This window comes from Lissotriton vulgaris, unplaced genomic scaffold, assembly GCF_964263255.1.
Source record: "Lissotriton vulgaris unplaced genomic scaffold, aLisVul1.2 SCAFFOLD_4901, whole genome shotgun sequence".
Classification (NCBI taxonomy): Eukaryota; Metazoa; Chordata; class Amphibia; order Caudata; family Salamandridae; genus Lissotriton; species Lissotriton vulgaris.
In genome coordinates, this window is record NW_028254548.1 from 87,969 (window position 1) to 110,952 (window position 22,984).

The window sequence follows — 22,984 nt, forward strand, 5'->3', positions numbered from 1 at the left end:
CTGCTACCAAAGTATTTCCCATGCAAGGAATATCAGTTGCTAAGTTGTATGTGCGAGCAGTTGATCTGAAGGTGCTTAGTTTTGCAACGGTACAGCTACTAAAGTATTGTCTTAGTCATGTATCGTCTAATTTCACCAGGACTTCAGTAGACTTGTCAGCATCATATTTTGGTGTCATATGGCTGGCACTGGTTTGGGAATGCGAAGGTTGCATTTTTGTGAGTAATAGAAAAGGTAATTGCTTGTAGGGTCTTTCCTATTTGTGCCTTGTGTTCTTAATGTTTTAAAAGGCTGATTATGCCTCTAAAGATATTGCATTTCAGAAGTGAGGGTTCTGGGGATGTTGTTCCTAGAGCAGAAGGCGAGGTGGGGCAGAAGGCAAGGTGATGGCTGACTTAGTCCTTTTTTGGCGTTCCTGGCCTGACTGCAGAGGCCAGTCATTACTAATGTGACATCCCATAGTGGCAATAAGCAGCTGAATTTCTATAGAATATTGTTTTCCCTTTGGTAGTTAAAGTGGTCTCTACTACTTCTACTGAGGGAATCGGTCATATCAATACAGTTATTTCCTGGCTTCAACAGACTAGCAGTTGTTTATTTATAGGGATATATGCAGGGACACTAAATTTCCTGGGTGTGGGAGAGATTGCTCCTCCTTTTGGGGAACCTCCTACGGAACCAGATTCAGTGTGTGTTGAGATTGACAACCATGTCCAATCCAGATGACTCCACCCAACACACTACTCACCCTGTCCTCTAAAATTGTTAAACAAGGGATGTTTTGGAAATTAAACATTTCATACATGTTGCTTCTTCAGTTCATTCTGGAAGTTTAAATTCTAGAATAATTTACTTGCTAACTTTGATTACCTCCTATTTTGGCTAAAGCCTTGTAATATCATGCAAGTTAATTTTTTGTTTTCTGTCTTGTAGAAAATATTTGCCTACCAATGATTCTGTCAACATTCAGTCATTTCTCCCTGTTTCACATGGCAGCGAATATGTATGTTTTGTGGAGTTTTTCTTCAAGTATAGTATCCATATTGGGAAGTGAGCAGTTCATGGCAGTTTATTTGTCAGCAGGTAAAAAAGCTTTTTTTTCAAATCTTTCTAAGCACATAGCATGCATAATATACATTTGTAATGCCATTCTATTATATTAAATGTGTGTACGTGTGACACAGTATTGTTCTCATTGGGTTTTAAAATTGGTAATGTTGACAATGCCCTTCATGACTCTTTACAGGACTTGAAGATATTAAGTAATCTATTTCTGTTTAAGGCATCATATTTTCTTATTTCTAAATAGTTTTCTTCGCATGAGATTTTCATACTGATTAACTTCAACGTTTGTTATGCGTTCATTCCCCCGGCAAGAGAATGTCATCTACTGCAGAACATCCATTGATTTCTGCTTTACTGTGGTAAAATGTATACCAGGATTCATTTTGAAAACATTTATTACTTTCTCTTTAGAGAGGGTTCTATTTTTTTATTGTCATACCTTTTCAGAGCAATATAAAATTAGAGAAATTGAGAGAAGCAGCACCACAATATGTACAAGTGAATAAAATACGTTTGTAATAACAACAATAACTAAATGTATGTGGGAATTAAAAAAATGTAAACTCAATTTGAAACAGCCATCCAGCCTCATAGATTTAAAGAGGATTGCTATGCTTTCCACTCAGTATTGCCTCTACGCCGGTTATGGCAATAAATGGATAATATTTTTTTAAGTAATTATAATGATTTCAATCCTGATTCCATTGGTAGATAGATATGCAAAGCTGATCAGTTTACAACGTTTCCATAGTTAGTCTAGCCATTGCTAAATGACAGGATCAAAAGGTTGGAGACTTATAGAAATCTTAAAATCCCACCACAAAATATTATAGCTCTTAATTTAGGCCAAGCGTTCCTTATGAATGTTGATTGTTGTCTGAAAAACCTACTTCCAGAAAGTATTCAGTGAGTTACAGGTAGCCTGCATATGGAGAATTTGTGCCCGCTTGCTTACATTCAGGGCAAGCCAGCTGTTCTGTTCCGAAGTACAATATTAGACCATTATCTCAGGACATGCATATATTCTGTAGCTGGAGGTTAGCCGGTTTCAAGCGCTGACCCAGATTGCAGAGATAAAGAAATGGTGTTTGAAGTTACTGGCTCTCTGGGTTCCTCCGACTACCTCTCACGGAGTAGTTCCAAGTGATCTTCTTAAAATCAAATCAGATTTCATCAGCATACGGAGATGCATTACAAAGGGCAAAGAAGCATAACTATTGTATTCTCCATCAGCAAGTGATTCCTGCCAATGAAGGACACCAGATGAAGGTATTTGAAAAGAGTTGTGCTTTGGGAACAAGATACTAGATTGCAGATCTTCAAAAGTGGTGAGACTGTGGCTGTCTTAGAGTCCAGACGGCATCCCAATCTTATTTTGGGAGACTTCCTTTAAAAAAATGTGTGCTGTTACTATATGTCAGTCCTCTTACTTTGATTTCTTTCCTTTATTATCCTCGGGAAAACCTCATGTTTTTCCTGTTGCGATTTCTTTTCCATGTTGTTGGAGTAGCTAATGGAGAGCTTGATCGCTGCAGTTGCAAGGGAATTTGTCTGAAGTGAATGACACATATACCTGCACCTTCTGCCTGGAAGAGTGGTCTAAAGCTGAAACCAGATTAGTTTGGATAGGGACTGGATAGAACCTGAAAGCTGGAGATGGTGGGCATCGGAAGGATAAGCACGAACTAGTTAATTCATAAACAGTACAGCAGAAGCTAAAACTAAGGTGAAGCAACATACACCTCACAAAAGGGAGAGTAACATAAGCAAAAGGTAAGTATCAGCCATAGTAACTGTTGACTAACTACCATGAAACATTGTTTGTATACTTTGTTGAAAATGATTTCTCTGTAACCAAAACATGTCGCAAAATGGCATCTAGAAGTTATTTTGACAAGAGTCTTGAGAGACATCCAGCAGCTTATAGGGAAGAAATGAGTCTCTGTAATGGAGGCACCAAGCTTTGCGGCACCAGCAGCTTATATCTAAATAAGGTTCTTAAAACAAGTACAATTGAGGACAGGAGGTTTGCAGCAAGTTGAACAGGATGTAGAGGTTAGGTTTAAGCATATGTTTGGCTGGTGATTAAAAGTTTGATGTTACTGGTGGGGCACAAACTCTACATGCTTAATTACTGTTACTGCGCTGTAGCTGTCTGCCACTTTGGTGCAATTACGAGGCAAACTTTTCAAAATTGGGGATAACTTTGTGAACAGTGAGTTTCGTTGTGGTATTATGCATGGTATTCCCTTTTCCAGAGGTTTTACAGGCGAGTTTCATGGGATTATATAGCTAGCAACTCATCAGTGGTATGCGGAGCCTAAGTAGGAATAACAAATGTTGCAAGTTGTTTGTCCTCTCCTGTCCTTGTTGGTGTGGTTCCTTTTGTGAGATCTTGTGTTTGGCGAATTCAGTGGTCATATTTAAATACTGATCGGTATTTATTGGATAGCACATCATGCATCCATGATAAAAAAAAGGTGTTTTATCATCCAACTAACTCAAGAGTGAAAGCTGAGGCGCCTATAATTTGGTTAGAGCCACATGGTACCTCACTCCCTCTGTCTCTCCTACAATGGGTACACCACTTACTGATCACAGAACCAGCATACATGAGCATTCAAGCAGAGTAAATTGAGAAATGTAGCAAGTCATGATAGTGTTTGCCCTGACTGTCTCCCACTCTTCTTTTTACTGGTAGTTCAGCGTGGCTTGAGCCTGTTCTGCATTGTGGTAGAAAGTTCTGAGTAGGGAGCTACCCTTTCTAACAGGAAAAGGATTGGGTCAACAATCATCCAAAATACAGAGCTCCTTCTCCTGGATATAATAAATCGTGAGTGATGTACATCCCTAGGGGGACGTTCTTATTGGAAAACTTTTGTCCATGCGCATGAGGTTTCCATAGTACTTGTGGGTCCAACAGATTGTTTAGTTGTAAATTTGGTAACCCGTACAATATTGCAAACTCCTTGTTTTCCAATGAGAACGTCCCCCTAGGGATGTACATCACTCACGATTTATTATATCCAGGAGAAGGAGCTCTGTATTTTGCCTGCATTGTGGTAGCACACTTGGTCAATGATGTCTTTGGTGCATTATCATATTACAGAAATTATTCAACACCATAGCATTGGCAAAATATATGTCCACAATAGACCTGAAGGATGTACATTTTCACATCCCATAAACACAAGACTTATCCACACTTCGCATTTTCTTTTTCCTTCCTCTTTTTTGCTTAACTAAGGTTAAAGTAGTGTCTTTCTTAACTTACATGTAATGTATTCCTTTCTCTTTTACCACTGTAGTTTTTATTATGAACGTCTTCCTTCCTTTTGAATACAGTTAAATGTGAAACCATTGTTTTTAAGTTTATAAAAACACTGGATAATAATAGACAGTAATATCTGTGTTTGTGACAAAACGTTTGGCGCAGAAAATAACTTGTAGAACTTTGAAAAGAGAGAAGTCTGATCCCAATAAGAAACTGCAGAAGGATCTGCATTCACCACAGGATGGCGCTCCTCATTGAATGAGTCACCAACATTAACATGTCGAGTCTGACACTATTAATGGTTAGTGGGGGACGATTATATGAGTGAGATTTGGGGCTTTTTTTCTCTTGAGTCCCACTGTGGGGTTTGCCTACTGGTTCTCCATTTTAAATCCATGAAGGTAGTCATAACTTGTGCCCCTACCTCCACCCGAGTATGTGCTGTGTGTATGTGGATACATGTGACTGGCTTGCAACCAACATTTCTTGGAAGGATCTTTTGTGTTCCGGATGAAAGTACAGACCAGTACATACCAGTTCCAGCAGGTATAGGTATGATCTGAGGCTGACTGCAACAATGTGACAGACTTTACCCGGATAGTTTGGCCAAGTGACACATACATCATAGAAAGCCCACATATGTGGAAGTGGTAAGGTGTAAGTTTCTCTCCCAAATGGTCACATTGTGATGTTGCTTCATGATGGATAAATGCACTCTGTATGGATTGCATCCTCCTAAAAGTTTGGGCGTTATTGTTGTCACCAAGACTGCATATATGAGCTCCTTTCGGCTACCCATTATTCACCGTTTGCCTCCCTGAAGGTCTGCACATCTATGAGTAGAAAGGAGAGAGGCCAGAAACCGAATCCAAGGTGGTCTTCCTTTCATGAGTTATGGCCACATCAATAGGACTGTGGAAAAGATTCAAGCTGCAGCGCCATGCTGAAATGGTGGTAGAATGATAAGCTATGTGTGTTTAGAACCTTCCTTGAGTGTCTAGAACTTCTGATACTATGTGACCCTGCTGCAGTAAGTTGCTTAGTTGCTGACCAAGACAGGAGATGTCCCAGCCCAACCGAAGTTCCAGTTTCAAGAAGCCCACTCGTTGAACCACTACAGTTGTGAGGCCAGTTGGTGGCTCTGAGTAAGGCACCTTTTGCAGGTGCCCCCTCCCCACGACACCTCAGTCAGTCCGGCATCAGTCGGCTTGTGTCTGGAGTGTGCATTTACACAGTGCATCCCTGTGAAAGCTAGCATGTGTGGTTGCCTAAAAGCTTTGCGAGTACCTGCACTCCTCCAGTCGTGAAGCCATGTTTAACACTTCATGTGGCATCCTGTGTGGTAGCCCTTAAACCTCTTGAGTGCCTTGCTACCAATCCAGAAGGTGATAATGTAAGTTGGTGTTTCCAAAATGATGACCCTTAGCAGCACAGAAGATGGTTTCTCCCCTGCACGTCCGCAACAATCCCGGAGGCCAGTGATTCTGTCTTCAACTGCAACTGTGACCTGCCTTCACTCCCTTTTCGTTAAGAGCATGAACGCTGGCACTGCTGCACATCGACTGACCCTGCCCGGTCTGCCCTCTGCTGCTGAGCCACTGTGTGCGTTTCCCCCATTTCCATATAGCTGTTGGGCATTGATGACCACAACCACAGAGTCTTTGAACTGCCTCAAACTCCTAGAAGCTCTTGACTCATGTAAACTATTGTGCTTATTGACAATAATTACTGTTTGTTTAGAAACTGCAGACCGAGTTCCTGGTAAAACTTGTATAATCGTCATCCTGTTTTCCAGTGCACATCTTTCCATCCCCTATGCTTAATGTAGGTGGTAGAACTGTAGTTACTGTGAGAACCTCAAATATTTTGATGCTGTTGAACCGCATGTTACTGTGCTTGTTTGCTTAAAACCATAACAGCTATGGTCCTTTTTTTATATATATATATAAAAAAGTTTGGTCAGTCTATTTATTGTGACTGATACTTGCACTATCTGATCTAGAGGTTCTTATCTGACACCAGCCTCCAAGAATAAGCATAGTATATCCGACCTTACTTCCTCGTGGAAAGTAAAAAGCTTAAGAGGAAGCCCCCTGTCATTTTTGTGAGCTTGCATTAGTGTTTACTTACTGCATTTCTGGTAACAGTGACAATACTTCCAGCAAGGATTGTATTGCTACCCTTGGCATGCCCAGGGCCTGGAGAACAGGTCTGCCATGATGATAAAGCATTGTAAATCGCAAGTTTTACAGCTGTGCTAATCGTGACTTGATTGTGTATGAATTTGCAATGATTGTAGGAGAAAAAACCTAAGCCAAGTTTAAATTAAACTATTTTTGTACATATTACTAATACATACCTGTTGGAGACCTAAATGGTGTACTGGTGTCCTTCCCTTTTTTGTGACCAGTCGTTCTTTGCTACTTTAAAAAAAAATGTTGATGTGCAGCATGTGCAGTTTTTATTGATAAAACATGGGTATATCGATTAGCCGCATCTGTAGCTAAAAATATACAATCAGAGAAGAAATTGATGTTTTAATTTTATAATGCAAATCTTCTTTTATTGTAGGTGTTATCTCAAGTTTTGCCAGCTACGTTGCTAAAACGGCCACAGGACGGTTTGGTCCATCACTTGGTGCAGTAAGTATTTAATTATGTTTGTTTTATTTGACTATAAAATGAGAAGGCTTCTCATCCAGGGACTTATCATCTCGCGGCTGGACTTCAGCAACGCGTTATTCTTGGGCGCACCCGAATCTACCCTGAATAAACTGCAGCAAGTGCAGAATGCGGCCGCCAGGCTCTTGACGGGTCTTCCCAGGCGTCAATCTGCTCGCCCGGCGTTGAGGGCTTTACATTGGCTCCCTGTTAGGGACAGGGTGAAATTCAAGTCACTCTGCATTGCCCATAAAGTCCTGCATGGGGTAGGTCCACCGAAATTCAAGTCACTCTGCATTGCCCATAAAGTCCTGCATGGGGTAGGTCCACCTATTCTAGGGGAGATGGTCCAGCCTTACAAGGCCTCACGCTGTCTCCGTTCCGACCACCTACATCTTCTTCAGGTTGGGAGGGTGAAGAAGGCCAGAGCGGGTGGCAGAAGGTTCTCGATAAACGTGGCCACCCTGTGGAACTCACTGCCTTTACAACTGCGTTCGGAAGCCAGTCTTCTTCGGTTCCGTAAACTTTTAAAAACTTTTCTGTTTTCTGCTTAATCACTGTATTCTTTTGGTAGTGTTATCTTCTGGTAAGCGCTGGGATGCCTACAGGTAACCAGGCGCTATACAAAACTCAGAATAATAATAATATATATTCTTGGTGTCATAGTAACACACTCAAATATAGATTTTGGATGAAAAAGCGGATATGTGTCCTGTATATTAAATTATAATGTATTTAGTACGCTGAAGACTACACAAACACTGTAAATCTGCATTGCATTCATTTCTTTAGTCGGATTATTTTGAGAGCGTATTGGAAGGGAGGGCTTGTTGATGAAATTGTACATGGTGGCACAATGCCTTATCATTCAGTATTCAAGCACAATGCCCATATCCCATGTCTGTGCACATTTCATTGTGCCTAAATAGGAGGTTACAGCAAAGGTCTTCCAGTCTCAGTGAGTGTACATTCAGAAAAAGAGAAAAACAGTTTTCTTTACTCAACATGAAGCATATTCAAATGAGTAGCACTGTACATATCTGTCCTCACCAATGCATTCCAGCAAGACAGTCACCGGCTAGTATACCTCCGATCTAGTGCTCTTTTAGTCCAAAAGATATATTGCATATCTGTTGCAGAGTTTGCTATCTCAAACTTTTTTCTTCTGGTCATCTTGATTCCCTTTTGTAGTCCGAATACTTCCTGACTCTCTACTTACTTGTGGAGTTTCTTTGGCACCTACTCACGGGAACCAGGTATTTTAATTATGTACAACTAATACTAGGAGGAGCTGCATTGGTCTATTTGAGAATTCATAATTGTTATGTCATGCAATGATATTCTGATGTTGAAAGACAGTATCATTGCTATCTTGTATATCAATAAGCAGATGGTGGATTATTCAGACCAGTGCTTTTCCTTTTGTTAATGAAAATAGGATCATATTTGTTGGCATTGGTTTAAATGGCAAATTCAAACTAGTAGTTTGAGAACTGCCTTTCCAGGCTGCAGTTGCAGGCTGGGACCATTTTGGACTTTGTCACACACAGGTGGCACAATCCGTGCTGCAACCCTGGATGGACATTTCAACTTGCATGCCCTGGGTACCCTAGGTACCATATACTAAGGTATTTTAAGGGAGGCAGCTTATGCAATTTGAGGGTAGCCATTTCAACATTTTGTAATGGGTTAGAACACTGGAACTGAGGTCTGGTTCACAGTCCTCCATGTCATCTGAGGCGAAAAACCAGCAGCATTTGTTCAAAACTGGGGCGATCATACAAAAAAAGCCCTGGTAGTTCTCATCATCTAAGTGGAAGAATGTGGAAAGCTATCTGCATTTCATGGTCAGTCGCAGGTCTGAGTCGCAGGTCTGTGTTCCACTCTGAAATCCATACCCGGTAGGGAAATGGACCGTAGTTTGGGGTTCTCTCCTCTAATCTGCATCAGCCACCTGAGAGGTCTGTGGTCAGTCTTAACTGAGTCCTATAAAAGTAGGGTCTCTGCTTCTTCAGGGAATAAACCTCAACAAGGCACTCCAACGCTGCTCTCTATGAAGGAGTTGACTCCTGATAAAGGCAACTGGTTGATCCTGACCCTAGTCATTCAGCTTTGACAACACTACCCCAATCCCATGTTCTGAAGCATCAGATTGGACAACAAACTATTTGTTAAAATCAGGTGCCTGTACGACAGATGCTGGGCACAAAGCTTCCTTTAGGTTGTCTACGGCCTTTTGATGTCAGTCCAATTGATTTTCTGGGCTGTTTCTTAGAGTGGAATGGAATGGAAGGAATGGAATGGAATGGAAGAGCATTTATAGAGCGCATGGCTACCCGGAGGCCTCCTAGCGCTAAGTCACTGGCACAGGAGGCCATAGGGACTAGGGAAAGATCAAGGTCTTTAGTTGCTTCCGGAAAGCCATGTGGTCCGAAATTACGCGAAGGTGGGGAGGCAGGGAATTCCAGAGTTTGGAGGCATTATATGAAAAAAGTCTGCCACCACTTCTGGATCTCTTGATCTTAGGGATCTCTGCCAGATGTAGATCTGATCGAAGGTTCGGACTGGCTTTGTAGGGACGAATCATAGTGGAGATCGTGGGTGGGCTGAGTCTTTGCCATGCTTTGTGTACCAGGCACAGAGCCTTAAACCTGATCCGCTCCTGAACCAGGAGCCAGTGGAGGGAGCGAAGCGCCGGTCTGGCCGATAGCCTGTTGGAGGTTCCCGTCAGCAGTCTTGCTGCGCTGTTTTGAACGGTTTGCAGTTTCCTGACTGCGGAGATGGGAGGGCCTAGGTACAGTGCATTCCCGTAGTCCAATCTGGAGAGTATTAGTGATTGGACCAGTACTTTCTTCACCACCGGGGAAAGGAGGGGCAGGACCTTTCGTGCCATTCTAAGTAGGCCGTAGCAGAGGGCTGCTGTTTTCCTGGCTTGGGTCCTGAGACGGAGATCCTGGTCCAGCCATACCCAGAGGCTCTTAATTTCTGATTTTGGGGTAGGGGCTGGACCCATGCTAGAGGGCCACAACAGACTGGGATTAAAACTGTTAGTGTTACCAAAAATCATAATCTCTGTTTTTCATCCATTGAGTTTGAGCTGGGAGTCGTCCATCCAGTTTGAGATGCCATTTAGACAGGAGTAGAGGGTATGAATTTCCTGCTCGGGTGGATTGAGCCCGACCACCAGCTGAGTATCATCAGCATAGGTGACTATACGAATACCATGTGGATCTATTCTGGCTGCTAGCGGGGACATGTAAACATTGAAAAGGGTTGGGCTGAGCAAGGAGCCCTGAGGCATCCCGCACCGGTGGTGTGTAAGTTTGGAGACGATATTTTCATTAAACACCTGATAGGTTCTTCCCTCTAGAAAAGAGGATAGCCATCTGAGCGCCGTGCCATCCACTCCTGTGTTCCTGAGTCGCCCGATCAGAATCGAGTGATTCACCGTATCGAAAGCGGTGCTCAGGTCAAGGAGTAGAATGGCCGCCACACCTCCAGAGTCCATGATTTTTCTGCTCTCCTCTACCACTGCCAGTCGAGCCGTTTTGGTACTTTGGCGTGGTCGGAAACCAGTTTGGGAGGGATGGGAGGGAAAGGTTAGCTCTGTCAAAAGTAACACTATTTTACCATAAACTTTGACACATTTTCTGTAATACCCAGTCAGACCAAGAAAGGCTTTGAGATGGGTCTGTGTCGTTGGAGCTTTCTATGCCAGTATTGTCTATTTATATCCCTGGTCCTCTCTGAACCCTTTCCATTGAACTGACATACATTATTTGCCATGGGTATTAGTTGATCTAAATTTACAAGATGAGGAAACATGATAGCAAGTTTCCTGATCCTTGTTCTAATATATGAATGCATAATTTATATATAAAGAAGATTAATCGTTTTTTTTCCATTTAGTGCATTTTCGTGTGGGCGTATGTTTCCATTTAGTCTGTGTAGTGAGTTGAGTACTTGGTGTAAATTGATGAATATATGTATGTGGTAGGCTCAGGTTTCATTGAGACTGGAAATAGAATTTATTCACTTGGAGCGTTTTCATGCAAATTGAAGAATAAGCATTTGTTTTTAAATCTGTGGGCATTTTTGAGATTTCTTGGGACTTTTTCACCTTCGAACTTGATAATTCATATCTATTGTTCCACATATTGGAATTTGGACATGTTGGTCTTATTCTACCCAAAGGTTATCTCTTTATTTTTAAATTTGTTGTGCTCTTTTCGTAAGTTTTTCTAATATGTATGCACTGCTTAAATACTTTACATTGTACCTTTCCATTCAGCTTGACTGCTTTGTGTCTCATCACCAGGAATTGAACACAGGTGTATTTTATGTAATTTGTGTGATAACTAGTGGGTGTTAGCCATATTCTTTGAGGTGGACACTTTTGCACTCCAAATAATAACCACATTTTTGTACAGCTATGCTTTCATCAAGTAAGTTGTTTTGTAGGAGACAGTTATCGCTCGGCCTGTCAATAAGGCACTAGTTTGACAATTTAGGTGCCATTATTTTAGACTGAGGTTAGTGGAGAAGGAATTACTGTGCAGTGCACAGTCTTTAATGCATAAATTATTTGGTAAGGTCAATATTCATGTGGCAGTTTAAACAGTATTTTCTTTTGACATTATATTCACAGCCCTGTTTTTCGTTTTGCGAATCAGCTTTTGCTTCAATCGTTTTTCTGCCACTTTAGGGTGCAGGTTAGAGAAACAAGTAACCTGTATCTGCAGAGCCTTTGTGTGCTTGAAGGTGCTTGGCCATGACCCCTTGTGATCAATGAAACAGTCGTTTCTCCCCTTCCACAGATTAGGATTGGCCAGATAAAATAATAGTGGAAAGCAGAGACTAACTAGAGAGCTACAAGGTGAAACCACTTTTGTCCAAAGCACTACTTTTTGCCGCGCCTAGACCGAAACAATGTCACCTAAACATTTACAATGACCCAAGTAGAGAGAACTCTTGATTACATTCCCCAGCTCTGTGACAATAAAATTAGTACAAGATGGTGGATCCATCATATATTATAGGAATTGGTAGCAGATAACTGTTGGGATGAGGCGATCATGCAGTCACACCACTACCTACCTTCTGCCACCATGTACAGTAGTAAACAAATGTGCAATCACAATGTACATGGCAATCCGAATGCTAAGACGGATTGTGCTACACATGTTCCCAGAAGTCTCATAGGAAGTTTGGTTTGGGGGCCAAGCAGAAGAAAGATATTCCTGGGACATGATTTCTTCTAAGACTCCTCTTGTTCTCGATCCACCTGCCATGCAGATGTGTGTGGTTTCCGTTGTTGAAAGTTGGCTACAGGCCATCCTATTACAGCTCTCTATATGCATCTTTTCCTGCAGTTGACTTCTATATTCTTGCCACTCCTTTTCTTTTCTTCTCATCCCTCTGCACTCATTCTCTTAGTGTTGGCCTTCTGCAGATATAGAATAGGAGGTTTAATTATTCTTCCTGTCCTCTGCCCGCTTCTCTTCCTTGGGCAGGGATGGCAGAGGTCGGTGCTGTCCATAAGTAAGCATCCATCCTGATGTGCCATCCTGCGCGTGCCTGTATGATTTATTTAGAAGTGAATTTCGAGGCTCCAGCCTTGTGTTTTCTAATCTGTCACCATCACTGACTCAACGGTGTACATATATTTATTTTAGTCGCATTCATGACTTCCGGCTGCTGCTGAGAGAGTGCCCCTGTTTTAATTCCTATACTAACAGTCTTCATTTTCTGATCAGCTGGCCCATGTTCCATATGGCCCTGACCTGTGGTGGCAGGGGTGGTAGAGAATACTTCTAGTTTACCAGACGGCCAGTAGGTCTTGGGCAAATGTTATGTTATGTTATGTTGGGTTGGGTTGTTATGGGCAATAACAGGTTCACCTAGCCCCTGCTCAGCTGCCTTTCCAAGTGAAACCTCTTGGGAAATTGGGACTTTCTAACAAGTGACTGACCCGTCAAAGGCCCCAAGGTTGCTAAAAGGCTCCTGCTACTTGTTGGTAAGTGTCTCTTTCCTGTTAAGTCATTACCCACGCCTTAGTGGTACATTGGCCTTTGGCAAAACATGAAGCTATTTGACATGTGACTGACTGCTCTATCCAACGTCCCCTACTAGGAAATCTATGTCATGTGGATGAATCGGTACTAGCACAACCTAGTAGTCATTGTTACCGTTTGGTAAATTCTTAACTGCTTCCCTATTTCTACCAGCCTCCTTGACTCTAAGGTGTGGCAGTCTTTGTGTGGTGCTCTTAACAACCCATTGTAATGCGGCTATTGAAATCACTTTGTCTCAGGCAAAACTACAGCATACTGGCCAAACATACAAAAAGTTCTACTCATGCCAGTGGGTAACAAGCCATTGTTAAGCCAGTGTGTCTGCCATTAACGTGCTAATACATGTAAAGGGAGGCATAAAGAAATGCCAGTTTCATGTGTTAGCATATAAATGTCTGACCTGTTGAGCTTGACAGTGTTTGTTCAAAGCACTTTCTTTTAAAGTTTGCCTGAAACAACCATCAGTCACCACATATTGATTTCAGTGTCACCTCAGGAACAGTGACTGTTCAGGAAAAGATATTTATTGATTCAGCTGGAAAGCGGAGTCACAAACTATTTTAATGCCTATGTATAGGACAGACCAATCCCATTCCTTTAGTTCTGCGCACTGTTTTACTAACTGCTTTCGCCAATTGAACAGAATTATGTCAATAGATAGTTACATTTTAGACCTTTTGTGATTTGTTGATTTTTCTCCTGGATGTGGTCCACTAGGAATGTGATAGGGAGTCAGAGGACTTGGAGATACCTTTTTAAATGCTTTGATTACTGTATGAACGCTGTCACTATGATGAAACCAACATGCGGTAAAACAGATAAATATATATGTATATATACATATGATTGTTAATATGCTTTCTCTTTTTCAGTCAGGGGCCATTATGACTGTCCTTGCAGCAGTATGCACAAAGATGCCAGAAGCAAAACTAGCAATAATTCTTCTGCCTATGTTCACGTTCACAGCTGGAAGTGTGAGTGCTCGATTGGATTACTCCGTTTAATGTTTCGAAATATAACAAATATGTCTTAAAAGAATATGACAGACTAATCTACTGAGGAAAGACAGTAGTTAGTCCTGGTGTCTGTACTTAGCCTATTTGGAAATTACGTCTCCATTTTTTTCTTTTAAGTTTGTACCAAATTATGCCTTTTGTCTGTTCAAAAATGTTCTGGTATGCTTACCACGCTATGTACACCATCCAGCTAGGAGTTAAAAAGAGTAAAACCTTTTAGTTTGTTTGCTTATTTCTATGCTCTACTGAGAACTTTCCTATATGACAGAATTAGCATTGATTGTAATACGCATGTTAATCGGTGCTGCAAAAAAGCATCTCTGAACTATTCTTCATGAAGCCATTTTACAATCCTTCTGTAGGGTTTTTCCATTGACTTTGGTCAGACATGTTTGGAAATTTCATACAGGCCCAGGTCCAACATTGTGTGTGTGTGTGTGTGTGGGGGTGTGTGTGTGTGTGTGTGTGTGTGCATACACATATATATTCTCTCCTTCTTCCTCGCTCTCTGTTTTACCCCCATGGAAAAATAAAACACTGTCGCTCTGACATCTGGGGAAGGGGCTATCTTGATCTGCTAGTTGGCTTGTCAGTACTAAAAAAAGGCAGTCTTGCTTCAAAGACTATAAGTACATTTTGCAGCAGGATCATAGGACTCGGGGAAAAAAAACCCAGGTGCTGGGTATAATGCCCCCTAGGTCGACACCACAACCCCCAGTCTTTCTCACAGTCCTGTCTGTGATCAACTATAATTATTATGTTGACCCTGGATGGAGGTTTTTACTTGTTTGGAAACTAAGATTTCCTAAACGCTTAATCCTCCTGGTTTTTTACCAGAGCATCACAGGTATCCGTAAGAGTTCTGTGTTGTGTAATGTTAAAGAACTGGAAAGAAAATATAATGTATTCTCTCCTGATATTTATTTGGTTGGCGGGGGGGGGGGGGATCTTTGTATACCTAACTCTAATGTTTTCAGATGTCAAAAGAGTATAGTATGATGCATACTTCTAACCGCAGAATCCTCACCTTGTGAATACCACCAGGTTCCAGACTGGATCCAGATAATTTTCTCAGTCATTCCTTTGTGTGCTGATAGGTGGCATTATGCAGCTCCACATCATCTTCATCCTGCCCCTGAAGCGACATTGAGGCCACATATAACTGAAACCCTTGCGTGCTGATGTTGGTTCCTTTCTTTCCACGCCCCCAACGCGCATCGGTAGCTTGCTCCCTTGATTTCTGTCACTGAGAGGAACATTGCTCTAAATCTTTTCATAGTGAGCAAGGGATATGTCTCCTAAAACTTTAGAATTCAAATCCTGCAAGGACTGCCACATACAGGTCACTGTGACAGATCTTCAGCAAGTTTTCATCTGCTCTCTGGTTTCCTCACACAACTCGAAGTGAATGCGACAACTGCGTCAGGATGAACCAGATGGCCACCTGCAACTGCAAGGCGAAGCTGTAATGTAGCAGAACACTGCTGGAAGGTGCTTAAGGGCCAATATCGATCAAAGTTGAGGATGCAGATGCATTTGTGCTCACTGGGTTGTTCTTGAGAGACAACCTCTTCCCATTCCAAGTCATCAGGCAAGTCAAAGTCCAAGAAGAAGCACAAGAAGTAAAATCATGACTCGCCTTCCTCACGCCACTCGTCAAGAGAAGTTGCATGGATGCCGGAGTGCCAACTGATCTTGGTCGTGATCTCCTACAGCAGAGCAACTTCCTCAACTGGTTGCTACTCTGCCTTAATTTCCAGGGACTTTGACGATACTGCAGAATGTTGAAGCTTTTAAAGAGGGTATATTGCATTATTTAGGCACTCTACCTGGGCTGTCTGGCACGCCTCAGGCCCCCATGGGACAGAGGAGGCCTCCAGTCAGATTACTACCAGCAGATCTTCCGAGATGCCTTCTGAGCCTCTTAACCCTGCTACAGGGTCTGCCGACTCCAGGGCTATGCAGCGCTGAGATCTTTGCTGGTCCCCATGTGTTGACACCACTACTGAAGCCACAGCCCCTTTGGGAAGAACCAACTGTCCTCCCGACTCTAAAAATAAATCAACCTCGACCGAACTTGCAGCAAACTAACTGGGGGTGAATTGTAAATTCTTACATGAAGTGTATAGTTTATCTGATTCAAATCAGATTCAAGTTGCTGAATAATTACTACCAGTTTTGTAAACTGAAGTACCATTCTGAAACAACACTTGTATCATTAGCTGAAAAACTAGTGTTCCTTCTGCAGATTTAGTGTTTCAGGTGTAACAAAAGACTGCATCGGTCAAACACAATTTGGCCCTATCCGAAAAGAAATGCAAACTATTATGGAATATCTCATCAAAATCTTAGTGTTCTGGGGCTGATTCTGGTATTCTGTTTCATTTCAGGCGTTGAAGGTTATCATGGCACTGGATACCGCAGGTTTAATTCTTGGTTGGAGGTTATTTGATCATGCAGCACATCTTGGTGGAGCTATTTTTGGAATGTAAGTGCTATTTTATTTTGTTAGAAATATAGTAAATAGGCACTGTTCTATAAATCTTATTTACATCATGATCATTAGTATTTTCTGTGTGACTTGTTATTTGCTTGGAAATTATGAATTTAAAAACTAGTGATAATAATCCACAATCTTAAAAATATGCATGTGCCCATAAAATGTTTTGGTCCTTTGTCACAATGAATCTAAGAATGCAGCATACTAACACCACCAAGTTTCTAATGAATAGTTCTAACTGCAGATTACTCACCTTTAGAATACTCTAAGGAGCCAGACTTGATGTGGTGACGTTTTCCAGTCATGCCAGTGCGTGGTGCCTTGAGGCTCCACAGTGACTCTGTACCGCCTTACAAGTGACTGAGCAGAGCTGCGTATAAGCGCCCCACCTAAAAAGTAACATCAGTTTCTTTCTGTGTGTGCCTTTCGACAAATATTCATAGCTCCACTAACAAGTTGACAGTCTTCCAATGATTTCAGAAACTCTCAATGGCCGTGTGCAAGGGAAAATGTCCAGTCTAAAAATGCAGGATTCAAACCGTGCCAAGGCTGCAGGCGGCAGATGTCTGGTGTACAGCAGTGCAACACTTTTTTGTGGTGCTTGGGCTCCTGTCACAAGTTTGCTGTGTGATAAGTGTGCCCTGATGCACTCAAAAGTGATCCAGGAGCTGAAGGCAAAGCTGTACACCTCTAGACATAAAAAGAGGTAGTGGTTGATGCACAAATTCTACTCAGTCACAGGCCTGCTTGCTGTCTCTGTCACAAGACTATTCATGTGAAAAGCCTAGCTCAAGGCCGAAGTCTTCCATAAGTCCAAATCAAAGATGCGCCACAGGTGGAAAAAAACTAGCGGGACTAGGTGCCATCCTGCCACTCGAAGACTGGTAAGAAGACCCAAGAGTGTCAAGCTATACATCTAAACCCTCCGGCGCTATCCAATCCATCAATTAAAATCTTTATTTGGTTAAAAATATAACCATACAAGAAACAATATAATAAAACATAATGCAGTATATTTCATAAGAACAGATATCAATGTAGAATATATTTATTTGTAAAGACAAGCTATATTAATAAAATTACTTAACATACTAAAACAATCTCATCATTAAAAATGTTTGGAAACAGAACAATTGCTCGGCACAAATATATTTAGACCGAAAACATTACAATACCTAATGCTAAATGGCATGACCCTACAAAGCAGATGCTCAGCATACTAAATATCTCATCTTAAGAATATTTAAAAACAATATAATTATACAGTGCAATCTTATTGTGATAAAAGACAGTGCAGTGACGGAAGGTACACAACATAACCCTACAGATCAAGTCAGAGATCCTTAATTGAAAAAAATGATGCAGGTCTGCACTGCCAAAGACCAGCATGCTTCAGAATGGGAAACAATAGACTCTCTCTTAGAACTGTATAGAATTTTCAAAATAGCTTGGAATTAATTGGGCCACGCAGTGCGCAATCATCACATGGGCATACTATGTGCTTATCAAAATATTGACCTGGTGTCGGAAACGAATCCAGGTAGCGTAAAGTCTGAAGCCTGATGCGTATCAAAAGATATCTGTGCTGTTAGTATGTTACCCAAGTAAGGTATGAAACTGTTCCAAATAAAGGTTGAATTAATTGGTAATTTGTAAGAGTTTGCTTCTGACATTCACAGCTGGGTCTAGCATTATTGCTCAAATTATAAAGATGGACCTTAACACTGCTCTTGCAAAGGAAATGTGTTTTGTGTTGCTGACTGAACAACTTGGACATGTACCAACTGTGGCATACGTTCTTTATGTATTCCAGTCAAGGAATTTTAAGGCCTTTTTTAGTTTAGGGCATTCCTGCAGAATGAGCCTATCAAGACCAGTTTCATGCTTAGTCCAAATGGACAACCGCAGATGCAATGGGCACAATTTAATATAATCAGTCATATAACCGAATCCTAGTTCAGCATGGCAAACATAAGTCGAAGTAATCAAGTAACCTCCTCAACAATCCATTTTCCAATATCTGCAAGTCTGGATATTCCTACACACCCAAAACAAAAAACCTGCACTATAACTTGCAATGAATGTGTAGACATTTAAGCTTTCTATATTGCCTTCAGCTCGTTTAGCGGTTTGATCCCCAACTTGAAGGCAATACCGAAAAGTCCCTTGGTGCTCCTTGCAAACTCCTAGCTCCTAATCAATCCTAGTGCTTTCCATTTTCAAGCTTCGTTAAATAAAAAACCCCAATAAGGAAAAGTAGGTACTGATCCAATCTTAGAATTGTTCAAATAGTAACCCTGGTTTTTCAACCTAGTCCTGGCCAATGGAGAGATCTAGATCTCGCATAAACGATCCAGTAGCTTTTGAAGCCCTACTAGAGTTCTGGCAATGAGCACCACTTCGTCTGCCTAGAGTAATACTAGGAAAGGGCAGGCGCCTACTCAAGGCAAGTCGAAATTCAAATCCATAAACACAAAAGGAGAAGATGTGGCGTACGTAACACTAGAGCTGTAGACTTTGGAACTGAGGAATCAGGTTAGAGTCCCGGCTCAACGTCCTGAGATTTTGGACAAATCACTTAATCTCCCCCTTACCTACAAAAACATGAACGTGTCCTTGTGTAATGTAACTGGTGCTCATGTAAAGTGCTCCAATACCTTCAGGTCGAGTTTGCACTATATATAAAATTGCAAAAAAAGTTACAAATTGCCCAGCTTGGATATGGTATTCTTGCTAATCAGTGAGTACAGGTTAAGGCATTGTTTGATAGTACAGATGCCCGACCAAAAAACATTCAATATGCATGAAAGAACATGATTAACCTAGGCCCATGTTTCAAGGTGATCTAAGACAACCCTGGTCATAATTTTAGCTGTACTATCAATTAAAGATATGACCAGTAACATTTAGGGTCAGATGTATCCCCCTTCTTAAAAATGGATACAATTGTAGCGTGGACCAATATCGTGGAGGGCCTTGCTTAGAAATTGTCTTTAATACATTGGTCAGTAATGGGGCCCATAGATCAATGTCACCCTTAAATAGATCCACCAGCACCCCATCTGCGCCTGGTGCGTTACGACCAGGGCACCTGTTTAGAGCCACAATCGCATCTAGTAATTCAGTAACCATACTTCTGTGGTCCCTATCCATATCCTCCCCCTTGACGTCAGAACGATCTGTACTGATGGAGGAGACAAAATATACGTTGGAGAAATGGATCACCGATTTACTAGAGGGAAGCAGGGTGTTGATAACCAATTCTGGGATCCCTGAAAAGAGGGGGATTGACAGTCTTAAAAAAGGCACAATATTCTCACCACAAACTGGCTGTCAATAGAGATTTGCACGTTCCATTCTAGTAGCCTTTTTTCTGCGTTCAAGCTCCCTTTTATGTAGAAGCCTGTGTTGGCTCACATCATCAGTACTCCTAGATACTGGTTTTAATGCCTTAAACTTTCATTATATGCCTTGGAACAACGTGATTCAAACTATCTGTTCAACTTACCCCCCAGCACCCAGGCAAGCAAGGGTCAATTGGAATCTCCCTAATGGAGCTTTACAGTCTAGCATAGGAACATACGAGGTGTATCGAATTCCAAAGTAAAGAAGTATGCAAAAATGCAACTGAGGGATACAGACATATTTTTCACTACATGAACCATGCGCCCTTCACTCAACCCCCTGGAATGATTTCACAGTTTACGTAACCCAGCTATTGAATCGAAGGGAGGGGGGCATGCCTTAGGGAATTTGTTTATGTGAAACATTTACTGGAAGTAACCACAACAGTACTCCGTAAGGGAAATAGAGACATTATTATTATTTTGGTAACCCAAGTCAACAAAGCAAACTGGAATTTGACACCATCACTCACAATAGGGAGTATCTACCTGCACCCAACCAAGGGCAAAAGGGGGTTATCACTAGCGTCTCTACTCCCAGCATTAAGAAGACTAAAATGATCCCATCCAGAAGCAGTGTGGGTAATTATGGGATAGTTTAACGCCAACTTAATGAGCGCAGGGTGAAGTGACACACTCCAGGATCTTAGTGATGAAATATGGGCTATACCACCCATTCATAAACAATTCTAAAGGCCCGAAAAGCAGGATAAAGTACTAGGTGATACATTTAATCAACTGAGCCTTCGTATATTAAGTGGCAGGTTTTGCAACAGATACACCAGCTGCTTACACCCACATCTCGTGCTTTAGGATGGCCACTTTGGATTACATCTGGTTGTACGTAGCCCACTTTCATCACATTAGGAATTTTAAAGTAGTTCCAAGCCTGGCAAGTGACTACGTAATGCTAAAATGTGACGTCTTGGCCCTAAGATCTCGACACCCTAAAATGAGGTACATTGGAAGGCAAAGGGATTTGGAACCCATTAAAAGAATAAAGTGGAATACAGATGTCCAAGCAGGGTTGGGTGCCCAAGTGGAGTGTTTCCTAGAAGAGCTGCTGAGAAGGAATACTGATTAAAAGAAAATGTAGGCTATGGGGGATCGCTGGCCTACTTTCTGACCAACAGTGATGATTCAGGACAGCACAAGTTCATGCCCAACAGAAGCATCCTCAAGGGGCAAATAGCTGGCTTAAAAACAGACTTAAATAAAGCGCGTAATGCCCTGAGCCGTGACAAGAAAGGAAACCTATGATTGCGGAGCAAAGTTGCAATGATAAGGACAAGATATAGGAAAGCTCTATACACCAGAAAAAAGGAGGAGGAATCCTTCAGATGGGCCTAATCACACAAGATCATGAAGTCAAAAGACTGAAGGTATTCTGGATATAGATAAACAGTGTATCAGACCCAAAACATGAGCAGCAAGCATCTAATGTTCCCCCTTTGAATGTTAGAGCTACATTGGAAGTTTATACAAGGATCCATCTGCAGCCGGTTCCCAGGTCATGGAGCCCCTGCCCGGCAAAGACAGGAGTCCAACACTTATAACCCAGGATCAAATGGAAAAAGTAATTAACGCAATGCGTTCAAATGGCGGCCGAGGTCCAAGCGGCATCCCGGCTGCAGTATTTAAATGGTCACCCAATGACCCCAATATTTCAAGCATGCATGCTAGGAACATCAATACCAGATACATGGAGATGTTCGCTCCTGGTACCTTTACACAAGAAAGGGTACGGAAAACTATTGACTGCTTGCTCTTATAAAAAGAGGGTTGTGGTTTATCCAGGTGAGTGCGATCCAAGTAGTGGATGCCTACAATACCTTGGGGTGTGGTTGGATAGCAGGGAACGCTCAGCTCCGCATATTCTTGCCTAACAGGCAGAAGCAAATGCATTAACGTGGGCATTCCATAAACTTTCAGGAGTGAACCCCGACATGCAACCCCTTCTGAAGGTGATGGTCAGCAAGCCCCTCTTAGCAATTTCGTACGAAGCGACGGCATTCAGAGATAAGTTGACAAATTAGTTTGACAGGGCACACACAACCTGTTACAGAAGAATTTTCTCACTACCAGACTGTACTTCAAATGCCCACATTTGTCGACAATGTTGTTTGTCTTAGTAACATCTGATATTGAAGGCAACTTTTTTAGCTTATTTACTCAAATCTAAACAGGCAAAGAATGACACATTAAAACAAGCAAATTTGGGGAGTAATAAAGACCCCTTAAACAGAATGGCACAGATACTTGAATACTATAAAGAACACCCTGGCCGCATGAGAGATCTAGGCAAATGATCCTCTGGCACCCCTAACATTGAAACTACTGTAAAACAAGCAAAAGTAATCTCAAGGAAGCAGGATATGTGGGCATTGAAGGAAAATCCCACAGCAACTAGACCGTAATACTGTATGAGCCAAGCGTTCTCCCAATCTATCTCTCCCTACCTCTTGCCAAGGAAATCCACTTAAACGCCTACTGGCGTGGCCGGAGAAACTTTGTCTATGACAATGGGCAATGCAGATTTTGTACATGGGCAGACCCATTCTTGTCTCACATTCTCTGCATCTGTCAATCGTTGCTCCTGCTAAGAAAGTTCTTACTATGTCCAATATTGCGGACAATAAACATCAGGACTTGCCAGGATGCCGTACAACCTCGACCTCCGCTGGAAGACCGATATCATCACTGCTACAGATGGTCTGTTCTGACTGTTTGCCCAGTACCATGCACATCATCCGGCCCTCAGTAAAGGATCGTCTACTAGAAGCCTGAAAGGCAAACCCCCCAGCCAGCTGCTTGATTTGTGAGGCTCCTCAAAAAGAAAAGCGTTTTTTTCAGATGACACAATCTGTGTTGGAGGCCAGATAATACTGTTGCTTGACGTGCTGGTAAAAACCTTGCACTTTACTGGCCTCTAGGAATGGCTCTCCCTGTTAAATGGAAACTGTGCACCTTGGGCACCTGACAAACTGTCCT

The 22,984-nt window shown here is 41.9% G+C and overlaps 1 protein-coding gene across 2 annotated transcripts in view; it reads left to right on the plus strand.

Moving 5' to 3' along the window:
• Positions 1-22,984, plus strand: part of PARL (presenilin associated rhomboid like) — an 88,147-nt gene that overhangs the window by 59,650 nt on the left and 5,513 nt on the right. For both annotated transcript variants that reach the window (XM_086951688.1, XM_086951689.1), the window contains exons 6-9: positions 934-1,083; positions 6,911-6,981; positions 13,946-14,047; positions 16,480-16,577. In XM_086951688.1, coding sequence (XP_086807814.1) covers positions 934-1,083; positions 6,911-6,981; positions 13,946-14,047; positions 16,480-16,577 — 421 coding nt within the window. The remainder of the gene's footprint in view (positions 1-933; positions 1,084-6,910; positions 6,982-13,945; positions 14,048-16,479; positions 16,578-22,984) is intronic.